The following is a 23,028-nucleotide window of genomic DNA, read 5'->3' as shown; positions in this document are numbered from 1 at the left end:
AGCGATAGCAATGGCCAAGCTGTGTGGGTTTAGCCGGTTAGACTCCAGCAGTTACCCCAACACACACTCTGGGCTCCCCCAAGCCTTGGCTCTCGCCAACCTGTGCCTAATACTCTCCGGAATTAGATAAGGAGGAAGTGTCCCTCCAGGGAGAGAGAGAGAGAGAGAACGCATTCCATTCCAACAATCTATCTCTGGGATTTCCACGTGTAGGTGGAATGCAGGGAATTCTCAGTTTGGTTTGGAGACTCTTATCCACAGTGATGGGTTTCCATAAGTGTCAGACACCCGGGCTTATCAAAAAAAATTTACGCAGATGATACTAGATATGAGACAATGACGGGAGAGGCAAGTTGTTTTTTGGAGCAGAGAAGATTGCTGGGGAATGTATAATAAGTGTCATTTATGACAAGCTAAAAATGGGAAAAAATATTGCTTTCAGTTGGGGGAAATGCGTAACAAGGAGACTCTCACTCTCAGGATTGTTAACAAAAGAAGAAGGGGAGAGATGGGAAGGAATTTCTTCACTCAGAGCATTCCTAAGGAGTTGAATTCATTATCTCATTAAACTGCTATTGAGGCTGGAGAACTAAAATTGTGCAAAAGGCAACTGGGTTAAGTACTTGAGGAGAGATATAGAGAAAGTGCTGGAAAATCAGATTATGATAATCCTTGCTTTTGATATAGCGCCTTATCACGTCGTTGAGATGTGTCAAAGAGCTTCATAGTCCTGGATGAGAGCTAATTTTCTTCAGTTGAACGCCAATAAGAACGAAGCTCTCCTGATTGGCTCCCGTCAGTGCCTCCACACCTCAAGTGCTGCCAGCATCACCATGCCTTAGCATCTGGTTTGACCCCCAACTATCCTTTCTACCCTATATCTGTGCTATGACCCGCTCTGCCTTCCCCCACCTCTGCAACATCGCCCGGCTCCGCCACTGTCTCACACCGCAGGTCCCCGAGACCCTCATACGCGCTTTCATTACATCGAGGCTCGACTATGCAAACTCCCTGCTTGTTGGCCTCCCCAACTCCTCCCTCCACAGGCTGTAGATCATCCAGAACTCTGCAGCCCGTGTCCTCTCCCCCACCAGGCTCCATGACCCTATCACCCCCATCCACGCCCGACTCCACTGGCTTCCCATCAAACAGAGGATACAGTTCAAGATTCTGGTCCTCACCTTCTAAGCCCTCCATGGTCTTGCTCCCCCGACCTCTGCCACCTCCTAACCCTCTACCATCCTATCCGCTCCCTCCGCTCAGCGGGCTCCGGCCTGCTTCACGTCCCCTGCCTCGCTCGCCCCTCGCCTTCTGCCACTCTGCCCCCACCCTCTGGAACTCCATCCCGCAGTCCCTCCACCTCGCCACCTTCCTCGCCCCCTCCCTCACCACCTTCAAGACCCTTCTCAAGACCCTCCTCTTCGACCGTGCTTTCAATCTCCCTGCTTCCCCCCCCACCTGCCCTCCACGATCCCTACCTCCAGCTCGCGTCTGAAACTCTGACTGTCCAGCGCCTTGGGACATCCGCCCGACATGAAAGGCGCTTTACAAATGTCTTTTTATTGTAGAATATACAGTAGAGTGAATTGACTGTAAGTTCTGTGGCGAAACACAGCAGCCAATTGCGCACAGCAGTGACCGACAAGCAGTCATGGATTAAGTGACCAAATTGTTATTATTATTTGATTATAATAGAGGCATCTGTGATACAGAAAGCAGTAGGCTGAATGGCCTCTTTTGTGCTCAAAAATGTCTATCTTTGCTTCTCTTCACTGGTCCAACAGAAAACTAAAAACATAAAATTTATAATCTTGTGTTTAAAAGGAAAAATAATAAGACTAACAATTAACAGCTAGAATAAATTATAAACTGCCCATGGAAAGGAATAAAAAAACAACGTAAGTGTTGTTCATATGAAATATTTCTATTCACAGGGATTCTCTGAAAAGCTCCCTCTCTAGTCATAATTTCAACTGTGAAATAAATAACCCAGTGAGTCACCCTGTTTTCAGACAGACCATTCACTCTCCCTCTGCCAAGTTATTACTAGGTTTTCCCAAACTCAGCAGAATTGAGGGTGCACAATCCTCGACCAGAACATTCAGAAGTGTCCAAATCTATCTGCTTCTCTACTTCAAGCCAGAACTGAAGAATTCAAACTACCCAAGGCACATTACATAACCATGTATGCTATGGAGTTATTTAATAATAATAATAATCCTTGCATTTGATACAGCGCCTTATCATTCAACAACAATATCATCATTGAGACATCTCAAAGTGCTTCACAGAATACACTGTAAAGTGTTTTGTAAAGTGTTCAAGTGCTCTGAGAAGCCGTCCGGCTTGGAGGGCGCTATATAAATCCAAGTTGTTGTTGTTGTAAAGTGAATTGACTGTATATTTTGTGGGTGAAACACGACAGCCAATTGCGCACAGCAGCGTCCCACAAACAGTCGTGGATTGCGTGACCAAATTATTATTATTATTTATTTATTTTGAAGTTATTATTACCCCCAGAAAAGCCATCCACTAATCGACTAACAACCGGGTTCTACTTATTGCTGGGGAAACAGAGGCGTGTGGAGTAAAAAAACTGACCTAAGATTTCACCCTGCTCGGGAAGCGAACCCAGGCTTTAACTAATACACTACAGGACTGCTAAATTTTCTCCCATTGGTGCAACCTTCATGATAAATTCGCCAGTTAGGTCACCTCCTTAAAAATTAAAATATTTACAGGACTCATAAGCAATAAAGTTTCTATACTGTAAAGTGGTGACTGTTGTGTTTTTCTTTTCTGGACAAATGTAGCAGCCAATATGCGTACAGTGAAAATTGTACTGAGCAAACCACAAACCATCAGAGCTAGAACCACAGCAATTAAAGGCTAGACGGCCTCCATTCATACTACTGAACTAACTTTGCACAATAATTTCTTCCCCCTCAACCCCTGGCCTCTTAAAAACTACCTCCACATTATTCTTCAGGACACGTACACAAACTGGTTTATTCTGTCTGCCTCTTAGTCATCTCCTAAGGAAGGTTTCACCATCTGAGTAAGACGATTGCAATGAATAGACATCTGACATAAGGCGTACATTATATTAGAACAATCTGCACATTCTGGCACAGGAACATACAGAGAATATTTCAGCACTGAAGGAGGCCAATTCCCATTATAAAACCAAAATTCTTGAGGGAACAGCGGTAAAGAGTTGTATATATTAGGGCTTTGGCCTTCAGCCTGTTAAATGCTATCTGAATACACAGTAGAATCAATACACTACAGGCTAAGGGTCAAAGAATCTCTCTTCTCTAAGCGTAATAGTGGTGGCAGCTATTTTAATATAGCTCAATGGAGTAGGTTCGACTGTATTGCCTATGTCTATCACACATATCCTATTATCTTTGCTACCACCTCGAGATGAAGATCTAAGAGTCACCAAGCGAATATTGTTAGGTTACACAACTCACCAAAAATGTAAGATTTTCACAATTTCTTGTTTAAATTGGCAATTTCCTGTGTAAATTGCTCGTCCCCATTCTCCCACCTCCCATCTGTAGACACTCAGAGCACAACTGCCCAGTTCCCCCAGCCAAGTCAACATGCAATCCATCTAAAGTCAGCTGTCATAGTTAAGAATGACTGATGCAAGGAAATCTCACCAGTGCAGTGGCATCACAGCACAGAGGGCAGCCATTCCGCCCATTCGATCCAGGGACTACAACATTCCTATTGTTTTTTCATAAATCCTGTAAGTTTTGTGCAGTCCTGCAGCATAATAGTTAGAGTACTCGCCTCTCAAGCAGACCCAGGTTTGATTCCCGGACCTGGGGCGAAACCTTAGGCAAGTTTGCTTACTCCACACGCCTCTGTTTACCTCGGTGTAAGTAGGAACACGGTTATTAGTCAATAACAACAATTTGGTCACTCAATCCATGACTGTTTGTGGGGCACTGCTGTGCACAACTAGCTGTCATGTTTCACCCACAAAATTCACTTTACAGTATATCCTGTGAAGCGCTTTGAGATGTCTTGAAGATGATAAGGTGCTATATCAATTGCCAGGTCTATTATTATTATTATTATTTTGTGGGCGAAACGTTACATGCACTTGCGTGCGGAAGTGTCTATATCAAATGCAAGGATTACATTATTATAATAACATATTTTAAGATATTTTACGCAAAAGATGTCATGGGTTACTTAAGAAATAATGGGGTGAAGAGGTATTGTGTAAACCACAGCTTGTGCACACAATGATAAATGAAAGATGCGAGCAACGCAAACACGACTGAGTGCCTTGACAAGCAGTATGTTTAATGCATGCTCTGAGCAGTAAGCAGAGCTAAATCCCAGGTAGATTAGATTTCATTAAACATTTGAAACAAAAGACAATCTTGAGCGTACATTACATGGAAATCAATTAGCCCACTGAGCACCAGCCACCAAACACATGGCAATCCCAAACATAAGCTGCACAATCCCTTTCCACACTGTTCCATCCCTCATTTGTTTCACTGGATCCATAAACAACAACAACAACTTGGATTTATAAAGCGCCCTCCACGCCAGACGGCGTCTCAGAGCGCTTGAAGGTGAGCTGTCTTCTGTGGGGCTGCCACACTTTGTTTTTAATCCCTGCATTTCATATAGTGCCTTAATTTATTTACGTATTTGTTTGTTTGAAGGGATTATTAAGCCCAGAAAAGTGATCCACTAACCGGGTTACTACATACTGTTAGGTAACAGAAGTGTGTGGAGTAAGGAAACCTGCCTGAGCTTTTGCCCTGTCCGGAAATCAAACCTTAAAAGACTCACATATAATTTTTGGAAAAAAACATAAGGTTTGGGCGAAGGACTTTTGGCCCATTTGATCTCATCCTTGCAGAATATATACACTCCCACAGCAGCGGTTCAGTAAATAATCCGCGGCGCCCACCTGTCCCTCGTACCAGTCCCCGCAGTACCTCCCTGGCAAGATCTCCCATCTCTATCCAGGCAACACCATCCAAGTTTGCACTTCCAAACAGATTCCAATGAAAATATTTCTGAAGACTTCTTTCACCATTAACTGAACCTTTCCCAGTCACACTACTCCCCAAAGATCAATTCCCACCTTTATCCTGGAAAGAAAGCCGTTCCTTCTCCAATGCTTCCAGTCCTCGGCTCAGTGCTCGCTTCTGTCTCTGCAGTTCATTCTGAAGGACCAAGATCTTCAATTGCAAACGCTCCCGCTCCTTTTTCTATCAGGGAAACAATAATAATAATCATTGCAGTTGATACAGCACCTTATCACATCTTCAAGATGTCTCAAAGCGCTTCACAGAATATACTGTAAAGTGAATTGACTATATTTTTGACAACAAGTAGCCAATTGCTAACAAGCAGCGTCACACAAACAGTCATGGACTGAGTGACCAAATTTTTCAAAGAAAATTATTTATTTAAAGGGATTATTACCCCCAGAAAAGCGATACGCCAATCGACTAACAACCGGGCTCCTATTCACTGCTGGTAAACAGAGATGCATTGGAGTAAGGAAACTTGCCTAAAGTTTCGCCCTGTCCAGGAATCGAACCTCTCGCTTGCAAGGCGAGCGCTCTAACCACTGAGCGCTACAGGACGCCACAATGAAGTAGTTTTGATAGGAATTTAGGAACAGAAGACAGGTAATGGCAATGTAATATAACATCATTCCCCCAATCCCAACTCCACACTATTTCCCCATATTGAATGAAGAACAGCACATTACAACAAAAAACATGGAGTTTCACACAAAGCATTAAGGAGTAACAGGCTTAAACACAAATGTTTAACACCTTTCTTTCAGGAACCAAATAAATAATGGTCTAATTTGCAGCGTTTCAAAACAGGAAACCTGAACAAGGAAGCGGGAATTCAAACTTGACTCCTGAAGTAGATAGCGTCAGAATTGAGTGACAGTTGATTAGTTGATCAGTGGAAATGTTGTTTATAGTAAGGAGACCCCAATCACAGGAATCGTATTCCTTATTAAGGAATCCCATTAAGTAATATTAAATGTTGAATCCCACCTGGGAATAAGATACTTCCATGCATTTAATTTAATGCTCCCCCTTCTATTTCCCAACAGATATAGAGACTAGAGAGGCATAGGCACAATGGGCCGAATGGTCTCCTTCAGTCCTATAAGATTCTAGGATTGTATTTCCTAACAGAATTGCACACAATATGGAGAGACAGATTCAGTGCCTCCTTGAACCCGCACAATGTTCGATGGGGACAAGGTATGGTGTACCTCAGAGTAAGAAAAAGCTTCAATTAAAGGGTGACCACAAGTGCTGAGGAATGAGACCTTTCCCCCTGATTTTAAGGTGGTTTATTCTCGCAGTGGGTTCTCAGTGTGTGAACAGCGCTGTCCATCACTGCTCACGGTTGAGACGCTGCTGAACAAGCCACAGATGGTGCTTTTACTGATCTCTGGAGCCGACAGCACGCTCCTGTTTTCACAGATGTCTGCATTTAAAAAAAAGTATCAAATCAGCAAATGGTCATGGAGAAGGAATGACTGACGGCAAATTGCTGTGGTTCTGAAACTCCTGCAGCTGTAACCTAGGCTGGAAAGGACAGCAAAGATTTATGCATGTGGACAAGATGAATGGCCTTAATGTAATCAACTCTATGACATTATAAGGCCACAGTCTAAGCTGCAGATCTGAGAGAACTTATGCTGTAGATTCCTGCTCCTCGGCCTGAGCTGGTAACACTGCACTGCTCTACACCACGTGAGGCTGAACATTTCTGGGAAAAGTCAGTGGTTTAAGAATACTTCCAAATTTGACTGAAAATTCCAACAACGGAGCGACATTTTTCAAAACTAACATAAAGTACCTCTGGTTATTCTGAGAGGAGATAGAGATAGCAAATAGCAGGGCAATGAACAACAACTTGCATTTACACAGGTCCTTCACGCTGGGCAACGTATCGAAGCGCTTAACACTGGCAGAGCCTGACACCAAGGCGCGGGGAGGGGGGAGTTGACCGTAGGTATGGTCGAAATGGAAAGTCTTCAGTCATGATCTAAAAGAAGGTATGGAGGGGACAAGTTGGAGAGACTGGGGGAGAGAATTCCATAGTTTCAGAGTGAAGCCGCCAATGGTGGAACGGTGGGGACGAGGGAGAAGCATTAGAACATGAGAAATGCGAGACAAAAAACAAGGTCCATCTAATTCACCTTCCACCTTCACATGCACATATGTCCCGAACTCCCTATGCCCTATATCCCATAATGTTATTTCCTGAAAGAAAACTATCTAATCAGTGTTTGAAGGAATCAACATTTCCTGCTTCACCTTCACTCACTAGGGAGTCTGTTCCACATTCGTCACTGAAATAGTGTTTGCATAGATTCATTCTGAATTTACCCGCCTACAATCACAGCCCATGTCCTCTGGTTTTACTGTTGTGGACTGTCATGATCTACATTTTCTAGCACCTTTAGAATCTTGTAATGGGGGATAAGGACATGGCAGAGTGAAGTTGTAATGGGGGAGAAGAACATGGCAGAGTCCCTAAATGGGTACTTTGCATCTGTGTTCACCCTAGAAGACACAACAAGTCTGCCAACAATAGGGATGCACCAAAGGGATAAGGACAGGGAGCAACTTAGGGAAATTTTCATTAGTAGAGAAATAGTGCTGGGAAACTGTTAGCACTAAAAAGTGACAAATCCCCTGGTCCGGATAAGGTTTTAAAAGAGGAGCTTATGAGATAGTGGAGGCCTTGTGTCTGATCTTCCAAAATTCCTTGGATTCTGAAACAGTCCACATGGATTGGAAGATCGCAAATGTCACACCACTATTTAAAAAAGGTGGAAAGGAAAAGATGGGGAACTGTAGGCAGTTCGTCTCACATCAGTGATAGGAAAAAATTTAGAATCATTGATTAAGGATGTGGTAGTACAGTATTTAGGGCACAATATAATTAGGCCGAGTCAACATGGTTTTACAAAAGGGAAGTCATATTTGACAAACCTCATAGAATTTTTTGAGGATATTTCGAGTAAACTAGATAAGGATGAATCAGTGGATGTGGTCTATTTGAACTTACAGAAGGCATTTGATAAGGTACCGCATAAAAGGTTAGTCCAAAAGATAAGGGCCCACAGAATTGAGGGGAGCATATTAACGTGGATTGGGGAATGGTTAACGGGTAGGAAACAAAGAGTAGGGATAAACGGGTCCTTTTCAGATTGGCGGGATGTGACTAGTGGAGTGCCACAAGGATCAGTCCTTAGGCCTCAGCTATTTACCATCTACATCAATCATCTTGATGAGGACATCGAAGTTAATATATCTAAATTCACGGATGACACAAAACTAGGAGGAAGTGTCAACACAGAGGAGGACAATAAAAAAATGCATCGAGGCATAGATAGGTTAGGTGATTGGGCAGGTGAGTGGGACATGAAGTATAATGTAGGGAAGTGCAAAGTCATCCACCTCGGGAGCAAAAACAGTAGAGCGAGTTATTTTTTAGAAGGGGAGAGATTGGAATGTGTTAGTGTCCAGAGGGACTTGGGTGTCACAGAAAGTTAGTCTGCAGGTGCAGCAGCAATTAGGAAGGCAAACGGTATGTTAGAGTTCATTATGAAAGGATTAGAGTATAAGAGTAGGGAAGTCTTGCTGCAACTGTATAGGGCCCTGATGAGACCACACCTGGAATACTGTGTCCAGTTTTGGTCTCCTTATGTAAGGAAGGATGTACTTGCCTTGGAAGGGGTGCAGCGTAGATTTACTGGGATAGTACCAGGGATGAAGGGGATGAGTTACGAGGATAGGCTGACCAATTTGGGCCTATATTCTCTGGAATATAGAAGAATTAGAGGGGATCTTATAGAAACCTATAAGATCATCAAAGGGCAATGATAGAGTAGATAGTGGGAGATTGTTTCCCCGGTTGGAGAAACTAAAACCAGGGGTCACAACCTTAAAATCAGAGGCAGCCCTTTTGCACTGAGTTGAGGAAGAACTTCTTCACTCAAAGGGCAGTGAATGTATGGAACTCACTACCCCAAAGGGCTGTTGACGCTCAGTCCTTGAACATATTCAAGACTGAGATAGATAGATTTCTTATTGCAAAAGGGATTAAGGGATATGGGGGTAAGGCAGGGGTGGGGGGAGATATGGGGATAAGGCAGGGGGTGGGTGGGGGGGGATATGGGGATAAGGCAAGGTCAGGTTATTAGCTGGAGTTAGATTAGAAGGTCAGCCATGATTGAATGGCGGGGCAGGCTCGAAGGGCCGAATGGACTACTCCTGCTCCTACATGTTATGTTATGCTATGCTAATCTTAAAGACAGTAAAAACAACAAATTTATTTGAATAGCATCTTTAACTTCAGGAGAACGTCCCAAGACCCAAGCAGAAGACCATAGCCAAGCGGCGACAGCAGGTAGTGGAGGGGGAGAAAGCAGGTCAGAAAGGTAGGGAGGTGCCAGGGCATAAAGGGATTTTACGTAGAAAGGCACATTACGCATTAGTATTGAGGATAACCATTCTTTTGTCAGCTGGGTGCCTGACACATGCGGAAACCCATCTATATGCTTAAGAGTATCCAAAGCAGACAGAGTTCCACATATGTCTGCCACCTAAACATGGAAAACCAATAAATGATGTAAAGCAGCATCCTTATTCCAGCTTTTATTGGACTGATTGAAGTGTCACCTTTTAAAAGTTTGCAACAACTTCAAAGAGTCATAATATTCAGCAAAATCCTTTTTGGGAGCTTTGGGTGTTCATTGTTCCATGGTAAAGGCAATTTAACACACAACAAAAAATTACATTTATATAGCACCTTTCACATCGGAGCCTGTCTCAAGCGTTGTAGCAATACTGGCTTGGTACCTGAGGTGGGATTGGGAAACCAGGGGGACAATGATGACTGAGAGTGTGGGTTAAGAGGGGGTGGATCAAGGTCTTCAGACAAACCTAGTACAAGGTGAGGGAGAGAAAAGCTAGAGCGTCCGTCAAGCAGAGAGCTGGCGTTGTCTAACTTGAACGTGATCAATAATAATCTTAGCAATTGATAAAACGCCTTATCAGACGTTTCAAAGTGCTTCACAGAATATATTGTAAATTTGATTGACTGTATTTTGTGGGAAAAACATGGCAACCAATTGCACACGGCAGTGTCCCACAAACAGTGGATTGAGTGACCAAATTATTATTTTTATTTTTTCGACTTAGGACTTATTACCCCCGGAAAAGCCAATCGACTAACAACCGGGTTCCACTTACCGCTAGGTAAACAACCACAACAACTTGCATTTATATAGCACCCTTGACGACCTGTCTGCTCCCTCCACTCAGCAGGATCCAGACTGCTTTATGTCCCTCGTCCAGCCCGTTCCACCATTGGCAGTTGGGCCTTCAGCCATTCTGCTTCCACTCTATGGAACTCCATCCCACATTCCCTTCGCCTTGCTCCCTCCCTTGCCTCCTTCAAGGCATGTCTCAAAACCCTCCTCTCCGACCAAGCCTTTGACCATAAGTTTACTGCTCGCTCACTGAAGTCCTGTTTACGCAGATGTGTTCTGAATTTGCCCCCTTCATCGTAGGCTGTATCCTCTGGTCCTACTGTTCAGTCCAAGATAAAACAGCTCATTTCAGTGAACAAGAATTAAATGTATGAAACAGGCTCCCTCAGGAGACGGTGAAAGCAGAACATATTGATTCCTTCAAAAGCAAATGTGATAGATTTCTTGTAGGAAATAATTTCTGGGGACACAGTGTATAGTTTTGGACATATGTCATGGGACTGCCAGGATGGTGGAAAGTGAACCGGAGGAATCTTGGTCCAACAATTCTTATGATCTTAAGCACAAACCTGCTGGAGGTCATCCTTTGGTTTAAACGTGGGACAAACCAGCCAGTAGGCAGGGATCAATGTCTGAGCCTAGTTAAAAAAAAAAGCTATTACACCCAGTTTCATCCACAAAATACAGTCAATTCACTTTACAGTATATTCTGTAAAGCGCTTTGAGACATCTAAAAGACGTAATAAGGCGCTGTATCAAATGCAAAGATTATTATTATTATAATAGCACGGGTTTGAATTTTATGACTCCAACCACCACATATTACAGGGCTCCACTTTATTTTGATATTTTACTCATATATTAAAAATAAACTTACCAACTTTGTAGTTGAAGCAGTTAGTCTTAACTTCTCCTCGATTTCCTTGCCTACTTTCTGAACAGTTACCTGAGTCTGTTTTATTGCACGTTGAGCAGTATGAAGTCTGTAAAATATGAGAAAACACATCAGAAAGGTAACAGACAGCTTCTCCTTTGGCATCTACTACTAATAATACTTGCATTTGATACAGCGCCTTATCACGTCATCGAGACAGAATATACTGTAAAGTGAATTGACTGCATTTTGTGTGCGAAATGTGGTAGCCAATTGCGCACAGCAGCGTCACACAAATAGTCGTGGATTGAGTGACCATATTTTTAAAAATGTTTTAAGGGATTATTACCCCTGTAAAAGCTACAACATGAGCAACCAGCAGTTAAACTCCAGTGTAAATAATAGGGCAGTCAGTCCCCTAACCCTGATCCTAACCCTAACCCTGTGTGATAGCAAAAGGGAAGGAGTCCTGTAGCTCAGTGGTTAGAGCACTCGCTTTGCAAGTGAGAGACCTGGGTTTGATTCCCGGCAGAGGGTGAAATCTTGGGCAAGTTTCCTTACTCCACACAGAGCGTAATAATAATCTCTCAAGAATAAAAACAATAATAAATTGGTCACCTCAATCCACGGCTGTTTGTGGGACGCTGCTGTGCGCAATTGGCTGCCGCGTTTCACCCACAAATATACAGTCAATTCACTTTACAGTGTATCCTGTGAAGCGCTTTGAGACGTGATAAGGCGCTATATCAAATGCCAGGATTATTATTATTATTATTATTATTATTCACTGAGGCAGATTAAAGTCTAGTGAACTTGGGGCAATAGTGAACTTGGGGCATATTATTCATGACATCCCTCCTCCTGGCCAATACTACATGTGTTTGAGTTGGGTTGGGAGTTGAGTTGGGAGGTAAGCAGGTTGTCCTTGAGGCTGGGTCCACAGTGCCATACAGTGCCATGCTTGAGATCAGAATTTCGGGGGGGTGGGGGGGTGTGCAGGGCATTCAGGCAGTCCTCAGAAGCTATCCAACCAAACAGAACTAGCAAAACAAACTTGCCTACAGGCACAACAAAGGTATAACAAAAAACTGCTGGAAATCCGAAGTCAATAAGTCAGCAACCGAAAAAGAAAGCAGCTAGCCTTTTCAAGACACAAATAAATTACTATTATATAGCACCTTCACATCAGGAGGACATCCCAAAGCGCTGGGCTTTCGAGGGTTTGCATCCGAGCTTGGGGTTGGATTGGACAGGAGCGGTGGGTGTGGGAGGAAGACTGAAGGCGCATTCAAAACAGAAGGTCTTCAGACAGACCTTGGAAGGGTCGAGGCGAAGGCAATCTGGGCTGGATTCAAATAGTGGAGGCACATAGGGAAAGCCCGACCATAGTGGGACACAGGGCAGAAACGTGAAGCGTGGCCACTGCTTGCAAAGTGGGGTGGGGGGGGGGGGGTGCAGATGGGTTGGTCGGATTTAAGAAGGTCACAGAAATAGCATGGGCCACAACCATAGAGGGGGGATTTAAAAGCGAGGTCAAGGATCTTGAACTCAACCCTCTAGGTGATGGGGAGCCAGTGGAGTCGGCGAGGGTGGGGTGATGGGAGCGGAGCCCAATGCAGGAGAGGTCATGAGCTGCCGAGATCTCGATGGTCTGCAACATATGGAAGGAAGAGTTGACGTCTGCTGAGCAGAGAGTTGGTGGAGTCCATCATGGACGTGATGAAAGCAAGCTGTAGAAGCCTTGTGTAAATATGTAAGCCCCGAGTAGCATAAACAAGCCCTAGAGCACTTGGTCACTCAATCCTCAACAGTTTGTGGGAAACTTTGTATTTGTAGAATAAAAAAAATTTGTATCAAATGCAAGGATTATCTTAATTATTATTAGAAACTACTGTGCGCAATTGGCTGCCACATTTCAACCACAAAATAGTCAGTTCACTTCACTGTATATTCTGTGAAGCGCTTTGAGACACCTCGATGAAGTGATAATGCGCTGAATCACGTGTAGTCCTGTAGCTCAGTGGTTAGAGCACTCGCTTTGCAACCGAGACACCTGGGTTCGATTCCGGGCAGGGCGAAACCTTGGGCAAGTTTCCTTACTCCACACGTTCCTTACTCCACACAGAGCCTAATAATAATCCCTCCAAAAGAAAACAATAATAAATTGGTCATTTTCAATCCACGGCTGTTTGCGGGACACTGCCGTGCACAATTGGCTGCCGCATTTTGCCCACAAATGAAATATACAGTCAATTCACTTTACAGTCTATGCCGTGAAGCGCTTTGAGACGTCGAGCAGACGTGAAAAATGCTATATCAAATGCAAAGATTATTATAATTAGAAGCCCTATAACAATTGGCAAGAATGTGTCCTGCTCCCAGTTCAAGCCCTTGCAGTTATATAGCTCCCTTCCTGCAGGGAAGCGCTTCGGAGTTTATAATAATAATGCTTGCATTTGATATAACACCGAATCACATCTTTGACTGTCTCAGAGCATTTTACAGACTATACTGTAAAGTGGATTGACGGTATAGTTTGTGGGCGAAACATCTACTTATCTTATCTACTTAAAGATCCATGTATTTGTATTCCTAGGTCTCTGCTTTTCTAGTTATGCAACTATCTTTGGGTCACACAGACCAAAGACAATATTAGATTTCCTTAAGGCAGCATTCAACCACCAACTCTCTCGTCTCTTTCTCTCCCTCTTTAGTCAGTCCACAGCTGAACTCCTTCAAAATAAACTTATTACCCAGTTACTTTGAGCAAAAGAAACTTTTAGCGAGCTAGTTTTAACACTGATAACTCAATTACTTAACATTGATGCTGCACCCAGAGTCTATCCTGCAGGAAGAGCTTTATGGAGTAGAAACTTGTAGTATAGTGGTTAGAGCACTCGCCTCACAAGTGAGAGCACCCGGGTTCAATTCCTGGGAAGGGCAAAATCCCTACGAGGCAGTAAGTAGGAACCCAGTCGTTCGTCGCTTTCCAGCTATAATAATCCCTCCAAAAAAAATTATAATTTGATCAATCAATCCACGACCATTTGTGGGACACTGATGCGTGCATTTGGCTGTCGCGTTCCTCCTACAAAATATAGTCAATTCACTTTACAGTATACTCTGAAGCAATTTGAGACGTCTCAACGATGTAACAATGCACTATATCAAATACAAGGATCATCATTATATAAATGCAAGTTGTTGAGAATTCAAAACCTTTGCTATACAATATCCCCTTCATTTTACAATAATTTCCAGCTCTGTTATTAAATATCGCCAGCCTGACTCGATAGGTAGCACTCTCATCTCCAAGTCAGATAGTTTTAGGTTCAAGACTCACTTCGGACGTTGACCGACTCTCTAGTGCAATGAGTGTTGCACTGTCGGAAGTGCCGTTGCTTCACAAAGATGTAAAATCGAGGTCCCTTCTGTCTGCCCAGGAGGGCAGTAAAGATTCTATGGCACTGTTGGAAAGAGAAGGGAGTTTCTCCCTGTGTCCTGTCGGACAATCCTCCAGATAAAATTGGTAACTGCCTTCATGGTGTTTGTTGATATTGCTTTGTAATTTGGATTCACCAAGAAATACATTCACTAGACTTTACAGCAAATCATGTGAAGTTTTTTGAGACGTTGACAACAAAAAAATTGCATTTATATACCACCTTTCATTGACGACCCCAAGGTGCTGGACAGTCGAAGGTTTGAATCTGAGCTGAGAGTTGGGGACCAATGGGGTGGGAATATCACAGAATCATACCGCACAGAAAGAGGCCATTCGGCCGTTCGTGTCTATGCTGCTCTTTGAAAAGAGCTTCCAAATCAAACCCACTCCCCCGCTCTCTCCCCATAGCCCTGATCAACCCCACTCCCCCACTCTCTCCCCATAGCCCTGATCAACCCCACTCCCCCGCTCTCTCCCCACAGCTCTGCAAACTTGTCCTCCACAAATAATTATCTACTTCTCTATTAAAAGTTGTTTTTGAATTGGCTTCCACCGGCCTTTCAGTTAATTTATTCCAGATCCCAACAACTCGCTGTGTCAAAACATTTCTCCTCCCCTCCCTTCTGTTTCTTTTAACAACTATTTTAAAGTCCTCGGGTTACTGACCCGCCCGCCAGTGGAAATAGTTTCTCCTGTTCACCCTATCGAATCCCCTCATCATTTTGATGACTTCTATTAAGTCTCCTCTTAACCTTCTCTGCTCCCAGGAGAATAATCCTGGCTTCTCTACCTCTCCTGATAACTGAAGCCCCTCATTCCTGGTACCATCCTGGTCAATCTCCTTTGCACCCTCTCCAATGCCTTGACATCCTTCCTAAAGTGTGGGGCCCAGAACTGAACACAGTCTCTCGCTGAGGTCCCACCAGTGTCTTATATAAAGGTTTATCATAACTTCCTGACTTGTGTATTCTATGCCCCTATTTATAAAGCCTTGTGTCCCGGATGCTTTTTTAACAGCTTTATCTGCCTGTCCGCCATCTTCAAAGATTTACTATATGACCCCCAGGTCTCTCTGTCCCTTCACACCCTTTAAGATTGTACCATCAGCTTTATCTGTGTGTCACTCTTTTTTGCACTTTCTGTAACACTCACTTGTTGCTTCCCACCTGAACAACTTGGATTGGATTTATATAGAACCCTTTATAAATAGTAATGTGTCAGAGCACATTATATAGTGTGCTGAACACCGATCAGGGAGATTGAGTCACTCTCACTTTTCCTCTGCTTGGTCCTCCTTCCCTTTCACTGAGACGTTTTCTGTTTCTCTTACATCTCCTGGTATGTAATTCACTCCTCTCACGAACATTCTTTTGTTCTTTCCTCTATCTATTACCTCATCCACTTGCACTCTTACACTGTCCCTCGTACATTCGTCCCTTGTGCTCACTGAGGATTCTCTGTATGTATTGTATGTATGTCTATGTGTCCATGGGAATCATTTTTCCTTACCTGCCCGTACCCTCCGTTCCTCTGGCTCCGGTCTGCTCCACACCCCCGCCCTAACTGCCCTACCATCGGTGGCCTTCAGCCTCTCAGCCCCGAGGCTCTGGAACTCCATCCCTCAGTGCCTTCGACCATGCCTTCAGCTCCCCTCTCGACTCTCTACCCCCTCCTCGCTCGCTCCCTCCCTTCCCTCCCCTCACCTTGACCATTTCTCCTCTGCTCGGGACCCAAATTTCCAGCGCCTTGGGACATCCTCCCGACGTGAAAGGCGCTCTATAAATGAAATCTTGTTGTTGTTGTTTTCGCTCAAAGTAGACTTTATACATGTGCAAAAGAAGAATTGGCGTGGCTAGAATTTGAGGTGCAGAAGCATATGTGCTGTGAATGGCAGGTGCTGTAGTTCTAAAGTTGTAAACCGGATTGTAAGGTAGGAGCATAGTAACGATGGTTGTTCTTAACTTCATTTGCTGGGCAGGAAGTAACGTCAAGGCAGGCATCTTGACCATGTGCCTCCTTACAACATGGTCCCTTGATGTCTCTTCATATCTGTGGATGTGCAACACACAAAGCAGCACGAAACTTTGGGCAAGTTTCCTTACTCCACACACCTAATAATAATCCCTCCAAAACGATAATAAATTGGTCATTTTCAATCCACGACTGTTTGTGGGACATTGCTGTGCGCAATTGGCTGCCGCGTTTGCCCACAACTATACAGTCAATTCACTTTACAGCATATTCTGTGAAGTGCTTTGAGACGTTGAGAAGACGTGAAAAGCGCTATATCAAATGCCAGGATTATTATTATTGTATTGCCTCTCCTTATTCTTCCTCCCAAAAAAGCATTACTTTGCATTTCTCCACATTAAACTTATAAAAAACAAAATTATAGTCTCTAGAAGTTTTCCCACTCCTGACGTTAGGCTGACTGGCCTGTGGTTCCTGGGTTTATCCTTCTGCCCCTTTTTGTACAGGGAGTAACATTTGCAACCGTCGAGTCCTCTGGCACCACCAAGGAGGATTGAAAGATTGTGGCCAGAGCCTCCGTTATTTCCACCCTGACTTCCCTCAGTAACCCTCAGGATGTATCCTGTCCAGACCGGGTGACTTATCCACCTTGAGCTCCAACAACCTCCACAAGAAGATTTCCTCTTTGATCCCTAATTGGACCCATCCTACCTTTGACTAACCTTTTATTCTTTCTATGCTGATAAAATACCTTAGGGTTCCCTTTTATGTTACCCGCTGATCTTTTCTCATACAATCTCTTTGCCCGTCTTATTTCCTTTTTCACTTCTCCTCTATCCTTTCTATATTCTATTTGATTATTTTCTGTATTTTGGACCTGACATTTATCATAAGTCACCTTTTTCTGTTTTATTTTATTCCCAATTTCCTTACTCATCCAGGGAGGTTTGGATGCCCTCCTTTCCCCTTTGTGGAAATGTATTTGTTTTGTCCCTGAACTATCTCTTCCTTGAAGGCTCATTAGTTATTTTACCTGTCAATCTTTCTTTCCAGTCCACCTTGGCTGGGTCCCTTTTTAACTCACTGAAATTAGCCTCTTCCAGTGAGTATCTATACCTTTGATGGTTCCTTGTCCCTTCCCATAAGTACTCTAAACCTAATGATGTTGTGAACACTGTTGTTCAGATGCTCTCCTACTGAAACTGCTCCACTTCATTCCCCAGAACGAGATCCAGCACTGCTTCCTTCCTCGTTGGGCTGGAAACATACTGATCCAGAAAATTATCCTGCAAACATTTCAGGAATCGTTCCCCCTCCTTGCCCTTTATGCTGTTATGTTGCCAGTCTATGTCAGGATAATTGAAGTCCCCCATTATCACTACTCTATGAGTTTTGCAGATTTGCTTGTCTATCTGCTTCCCACTATTTGGTGGTCTATAGTGTACACCTAAAACAGAGTAACAGCTCCTTTTCTGCTCCTTAACTCTAACCAAATAGATTTTGTTTTTGGAACCTCGAGCACATTGTCCCATTCCAGGGCCGTAATCGTGTCTTTGATCAATATTGCCAGTCCCCCTCTTCTTTTTCCTTCCCTATCCCTCCTGAATCCATTGCAGTCAGGAATATTCAGCTCTTCCTGCCCTTGTTTGAGCCAGGTCTCCGTTATTGCCGCTACATCATAACCCCATGTGGCAACTTGAGCCGCAGCTCACCAATCTTATTTGTCACACTCCGTGCATTTAAGCACATGCACTCCAAGACCGAATGAGTCTGTTCTGCATTTCTCCCCCGTATAATCCCTCCTTTTGGATGGCCTTGAAAGTGAGGATAAGGATCTTGAACTCGATCCTCTGGGGGATGGGGAGATAGTGGAGTTGGGCGAAGGTGGGAGTGATGGGGACGGACAAGGGTGGGAATGATGGGGTCGGGCGAGAGTGGGGGTAATGGGGTCACGGAGCCTGGTGCGTGAGAGTACACAAGCTGCAGAGTTTTGGATGATCTGCAGCTTGTGAAGAGAAGAGTTGGGAAGCCGATGAGGAGGGAGTTCCCGTAGTCGAGCCTTGAGGTGATGAATGTGTGGGTGAGGGTTTGGGCAGCCTGAGGGGTGAGGCAGTGGCGGAGTCTGGCAATGTTGCAGAGGTGGTGGTAGCCAGTGCTGGTCATGGCGTGGATGTGGGGGAGAAAGGACAGTTCAGGGTCAAACAAGACCCCCAGGTTCCTGATTGGCTCAGTGAGGTTGAGTGTGCAGCCATGGAGGCTGATGCTACCAACGCCCGAGGTGCAGAGGCGTTGGCGCGAGCCAATCAGGAGGGCCTCGGTCTTGCTAACGTTCAGTTGGAGAAAGTTGTCCCTCATCCAGGACTTGATGTGGGACAGGCAGTCGGTCAGGACACCAGTAGTCCTGGAGTTGAGGGTGGAGGCAGAGAGGTAGAGTTGGGTGTCATCCGCATACATGTGGAAATTTACCCCATGTCTGCGGATGGTGTCACCAAGGCAGAGCATGTAGAGGGTGAAGAGGAGGCGACCGAGGACAGAGCCTGAGGAACACTGCACAAGACAGTGCGGGGGCTGGAGGAGAAGCCGTTTGCCGCGACGAAGTGGAGGCGATGTGAAAGGTAGGTCCTGAACCAGTCAAAGGACAGAACCTTGAAGGTTGAGGTGGGAGGAGGCGGCGGAGGAGGATTGAGTGGTCCACGGTGTCAAAGGCAGCAGAGATATCGAGGAGGCAGAGGGAGCCCTGGTCACACATGGCCAGGATGTCATTTGTGACCTTGACCAGAGCTCAGAAACCCGATTGAAGGGGTTCATGGAGGGAGTGGGAGGAGAGGAAAGAGCGAAGCTGGGAAGCAACAGCTTGCTAAAGGACCTTGGACAGAAATGGGAGGTTGGAGATGGGCCGGTAGCTGGATAGTTGTGTTGGGTCAAGGGAAGGTTTCTTCAAGGTGACTGCTTTGAGAGGGGAAGGAACAGTGCCAGATGACAGTGAGAAGCTGATGATGTCGGCGAGTAGTGGGACAAGGAGGTGGAGCTGGGATTTAAGGAGAGGGGTGGGGGTGGTGTCCAGGGAGCAGGTGGTGGGCTTCATGGAGGATATGGTGATGATGATAGAGGAGGGGGTGACAGATTCAAAGATGTGGATGGAGGGATGGGTGGTGGTCGGAGTGTGGGGGGGTAGGGAGGGGGTGGAAGCTGGGAGGGCAGTGGCAGCTAAGTGGATTCCCTCGATTTTGGACTCGAGGAAGTCCAGCATTTCCTTGCAGTGAAAGTCAGAGGAAAGAATCTGGGAGGCGTGGCGGGGAGGGCGGAGGAGCCGGTTGGTGGTGGAGAACAGGAGCCTGGGTTTGCCCTTGGTCTCCAGGATTAACTTGGAATAGAAGGATGATTTGGCTGAGGCTAGAGTGGAGGGGTAGGTTTTGATGAGGTCCAGCCAGATGTGCCGGTGGACCGTTAGGCCGGATTTGAGCCAAGTACGTTTGGCACCTGGTGTATGGGGTCAATTTCCTCATGTACGCGGATGACACCCAACTCTATCTCCCTGCCTCCACCCTCAACCCCAGGACCACTGATGTCCTGACAGACAGCAAGTCCTGGATGAGAGCCAACTTTTTACAGTTGAACGTCAGCAAGACCGAGGCTCTACTGGCTGGCTCACGCCAGCACCTTTGCACCTCAGGCACTGGCATTATTAGCATCCAAGGATGCACGCTCCACCTCACCAAGCCAGTCAGCAACCTTGGCATCTTGTTCAACCCTCAACTGTCCTTTCTCTCCCACATCTGCGCCATGACCCGCTCTGCCTTCCCCCACTTCCGCAACATCGCCCGTCTCAGCCACTGCCTCACCCCTCAGGCTGCCAAAACTCTCATACACGCATTTGTCACCTCAATGCTCGACTATGGAAACTCCCTACTTGTCGGCTTCCGAACTCTTCCCTCCACAGGCTGCACATCATACAGAACTCTGCAGCTTGTGTCCTCTCCCGCACCAGGCTCCGTGACCCCATCAACCCCACACTCTCCACTGGCTCCCCATTCCTCAGAGGATCGAGTTCAAAGTTCTCGTCCCTCACCTTCAAGGCCATCCATGGCCTTGCCCCCTCCAACATCTCTGAGCTGCTGACCCCCTATCAATCTATCTGCACCCTCTGCTCAGTAGGCTCTGATCTGCTCCATGTCCCCCATCCGGCACTCCCCACCATCGGAGGTCAGGCCTTCAGCCTCTCTGCTCCCACCCTTTGCAACTCCATCCCACATTCCCTTTGCCTCGTTCCCTCCCTCGCCTCCTTCAAGGCACGTTTCAAAACCCTCCTCTTCGACCGCGCCTCTGGCCACCCTACTACCCTATCTGCCTCCACCCTCCCTGATTCCAATCCCCTACCTCCCCCCCCACTCGGGTCCGATCTCTTCGATCCGATCTGTTCAGCACCTTGGGACATCCTGCCGACGTGAAGGACGCTTTACGAACGTAATTTGGTATTGTATTGTAGTCTGGATACTCTCAAGCACAGTGATGGGTTTTCACATGTGTCAGACAATGCTGACCAAAAATAAATGTGAGAGGCAATCATTTCCTAGGGACAGCTTGGCTTAGTTTGGAGCAATCTCGTCTCTTGAGCCTCATTTTAAGCCCTACATCAGGACTTCAGTCTAGGTCGTCACTCCAGTGTGTGTCTGTGTGTGTGTGTTTGTGCAGTGTGTGTGTGCGGGCTGAGTGTGTGTGTGTATGGCGGGCGTGTTTGATGTGTGTGTGGTGTGCAGATGTGTGGCGTCATTATAGAAAATAGCACACTGTAAACCAAGCTCCAAAATGTTAAGCTTCCTCAAGTGCTCTGGGATCCTATATAAATGCAAGTTATTGTTGTATACACAGTCACTACACTTTACAGTATATTTTGCAAAGCGCTTTACGACATCTCAACGATAAGACACTATACCAAATGAAAATTATTAATAATACTTTTTAAAAAGTAATATTATTATTTTTAAAACTACAGACAATGTTGATTCATACCATACATGGTGTGTGGATTCAGTTGAAAACTTTGTCGTAACTAATTGAACCTTAATCATTTATTTAACATAAAATCATTGCATTTGGTATAGTGCCCTTCAAATCAGAAGAACATCTTCAAACGCTTCACAGGATTTACTATAAAGTATAGTGACAGTGTATTTGTAGACAAATTTATATATGGTAAACACTAAGCAATAATAATAATCCTTGCATTTGATTTAGCGCCTTATTTCGTTGAGATGTCTCAAAGCGCTTCCCAAAATTTAACTGTAAAATATTGACTATATTTTCTGGGCGAAAAGAAGCAGCCAATTGCACACAGCAGTGCCCCACAAACAGTCGTGGATTGTGTGACTCAATTTTTTTTCAAGGGATTATCAACCCCGGAAACGCGATCCGCCAATCGACTAACAACCGGATTCCTGCCTATTGCCAGGTAAACAAAGTAAGGAAACTTGCCTAAGGTTTGGCCCTGCCCGGGAATCGAACCCAGGTCCTCTCACATGCGATGCGAGCACTCTAACTACTAAGCTACAGGACTCTACAATACTCTTTGGCTCATATAAGCTTTGAGAGACAGGAAATTATCATCAACGAAGAAATGTTGAGACTAGATCTAGCAAAAAACTGAATGTTCCTTAAAATATTTTATTGTAGCTCTGCTACAAATCTATTTCTCAAAGATCTCAAATCAAGATGACTCCTGTTCCTTTCTCTACTGTCAGGACTGCACCATAAAATACTCTTCCACAAGTATCACACTTAATGACACATGCTGCTACCTCCTAAACCTCTGCTGGAATCTTACTCTGCTCTCCCTCGGGCCTTCCAAATCTGGCATGATAATAATAATAACAATCCTTGTTTTTGACGTAGCACCTTATCCGGTCTTCAAGACATCTCAAAGCGCTTCACAGAATGTACTGTTAAGCACTTTAAGCACACTGCGACGTTACCCTGTGTGGAGTGCAAGTTTTGTTGTTACTGTAAAGTTAATTAACTGTGTATTTTGTGGGTGAAGTGCGGCAGCCAATTGCACAAGGCAGCGTCCCACACACAGTTGTTGATTGAGTGACCAAATTACTAGTTTTTTCATTTTTTTTAAGAGATTATTACCCTTGGAAAGTGATCTGCCAATCGATTAACAAGCAGGTTCCTATTTACCTCTAGGTAACAGAGGCGTGTGGAGTAAGAAAACTTGCCTAAGGTTTTGCCCCGGCTAACAATCAATCCCAGGTCCTCTCGCTTGTGAGGCGAGTGCTCTAACCACTGAGCTACAGGACTCCAAAACTTGCCTCAAGCAGAAATGCTTGGCAAAGCCCGGCAGATTAGCAGTAATCCAAGGCAATGTTGATACTTGGCGAGACCAATCATCTCACTAATGAGACATGACAAGCTGCCAGGGCAGTGCTGCAGGATTAT

At 45.0% G+C, this 23,028-nt stretch overlaps 1 protein-coding gene across 1 annotated transcript in view; it reads right to left on the bottom strand.

Annotated features, from left to right (window-relative positions):
* uvrag (UV radiation resistance associated gene) overlaps positions 1-23,028 on the bottom strand; it is a 251,991-nt gene that overhangs the window by 155,659 nt on the left and 73,304 nt on the right. Inside the window, exons 8-9 of the mRNA XM_042334441.1 lie at positions 11,181-11,286; positions 5,123-5,249 (exon numbers count right to left, since the gene is read on the bottom strand). Of these exons, the coding sequence (XP_042190375.1) occupies positions 5,123-5,249; positions 11,181-11,286 (233 nt within the window). The remainder of the gene's footprint in view (positions 1-5,122; positions 5,250-11,180; positions 11,287-23,028) is intronic.

Source organism: Callorhinchus milii, unplaced genomic scaffold (assembly GCF_018977255.1).
Source record: "Callorhinchus milii isolate IMCB2004 unplaced genomic scaffold, IMCB_Cmil_1.0 Scaffold4, whole genome shotgun sequence".
NCBI classification, from domain to species: Eukaryota; Metazoa; Chordata; class Chondrichthyes; order Chimaeriformes; family Callorhinchidae; genus Callorhinchus; species Callorhinchus milii.
Note: the sequence above shows the minus strand (reverse complement) of the source record. Positions and strands in the feature narration are given on the sequence as shown.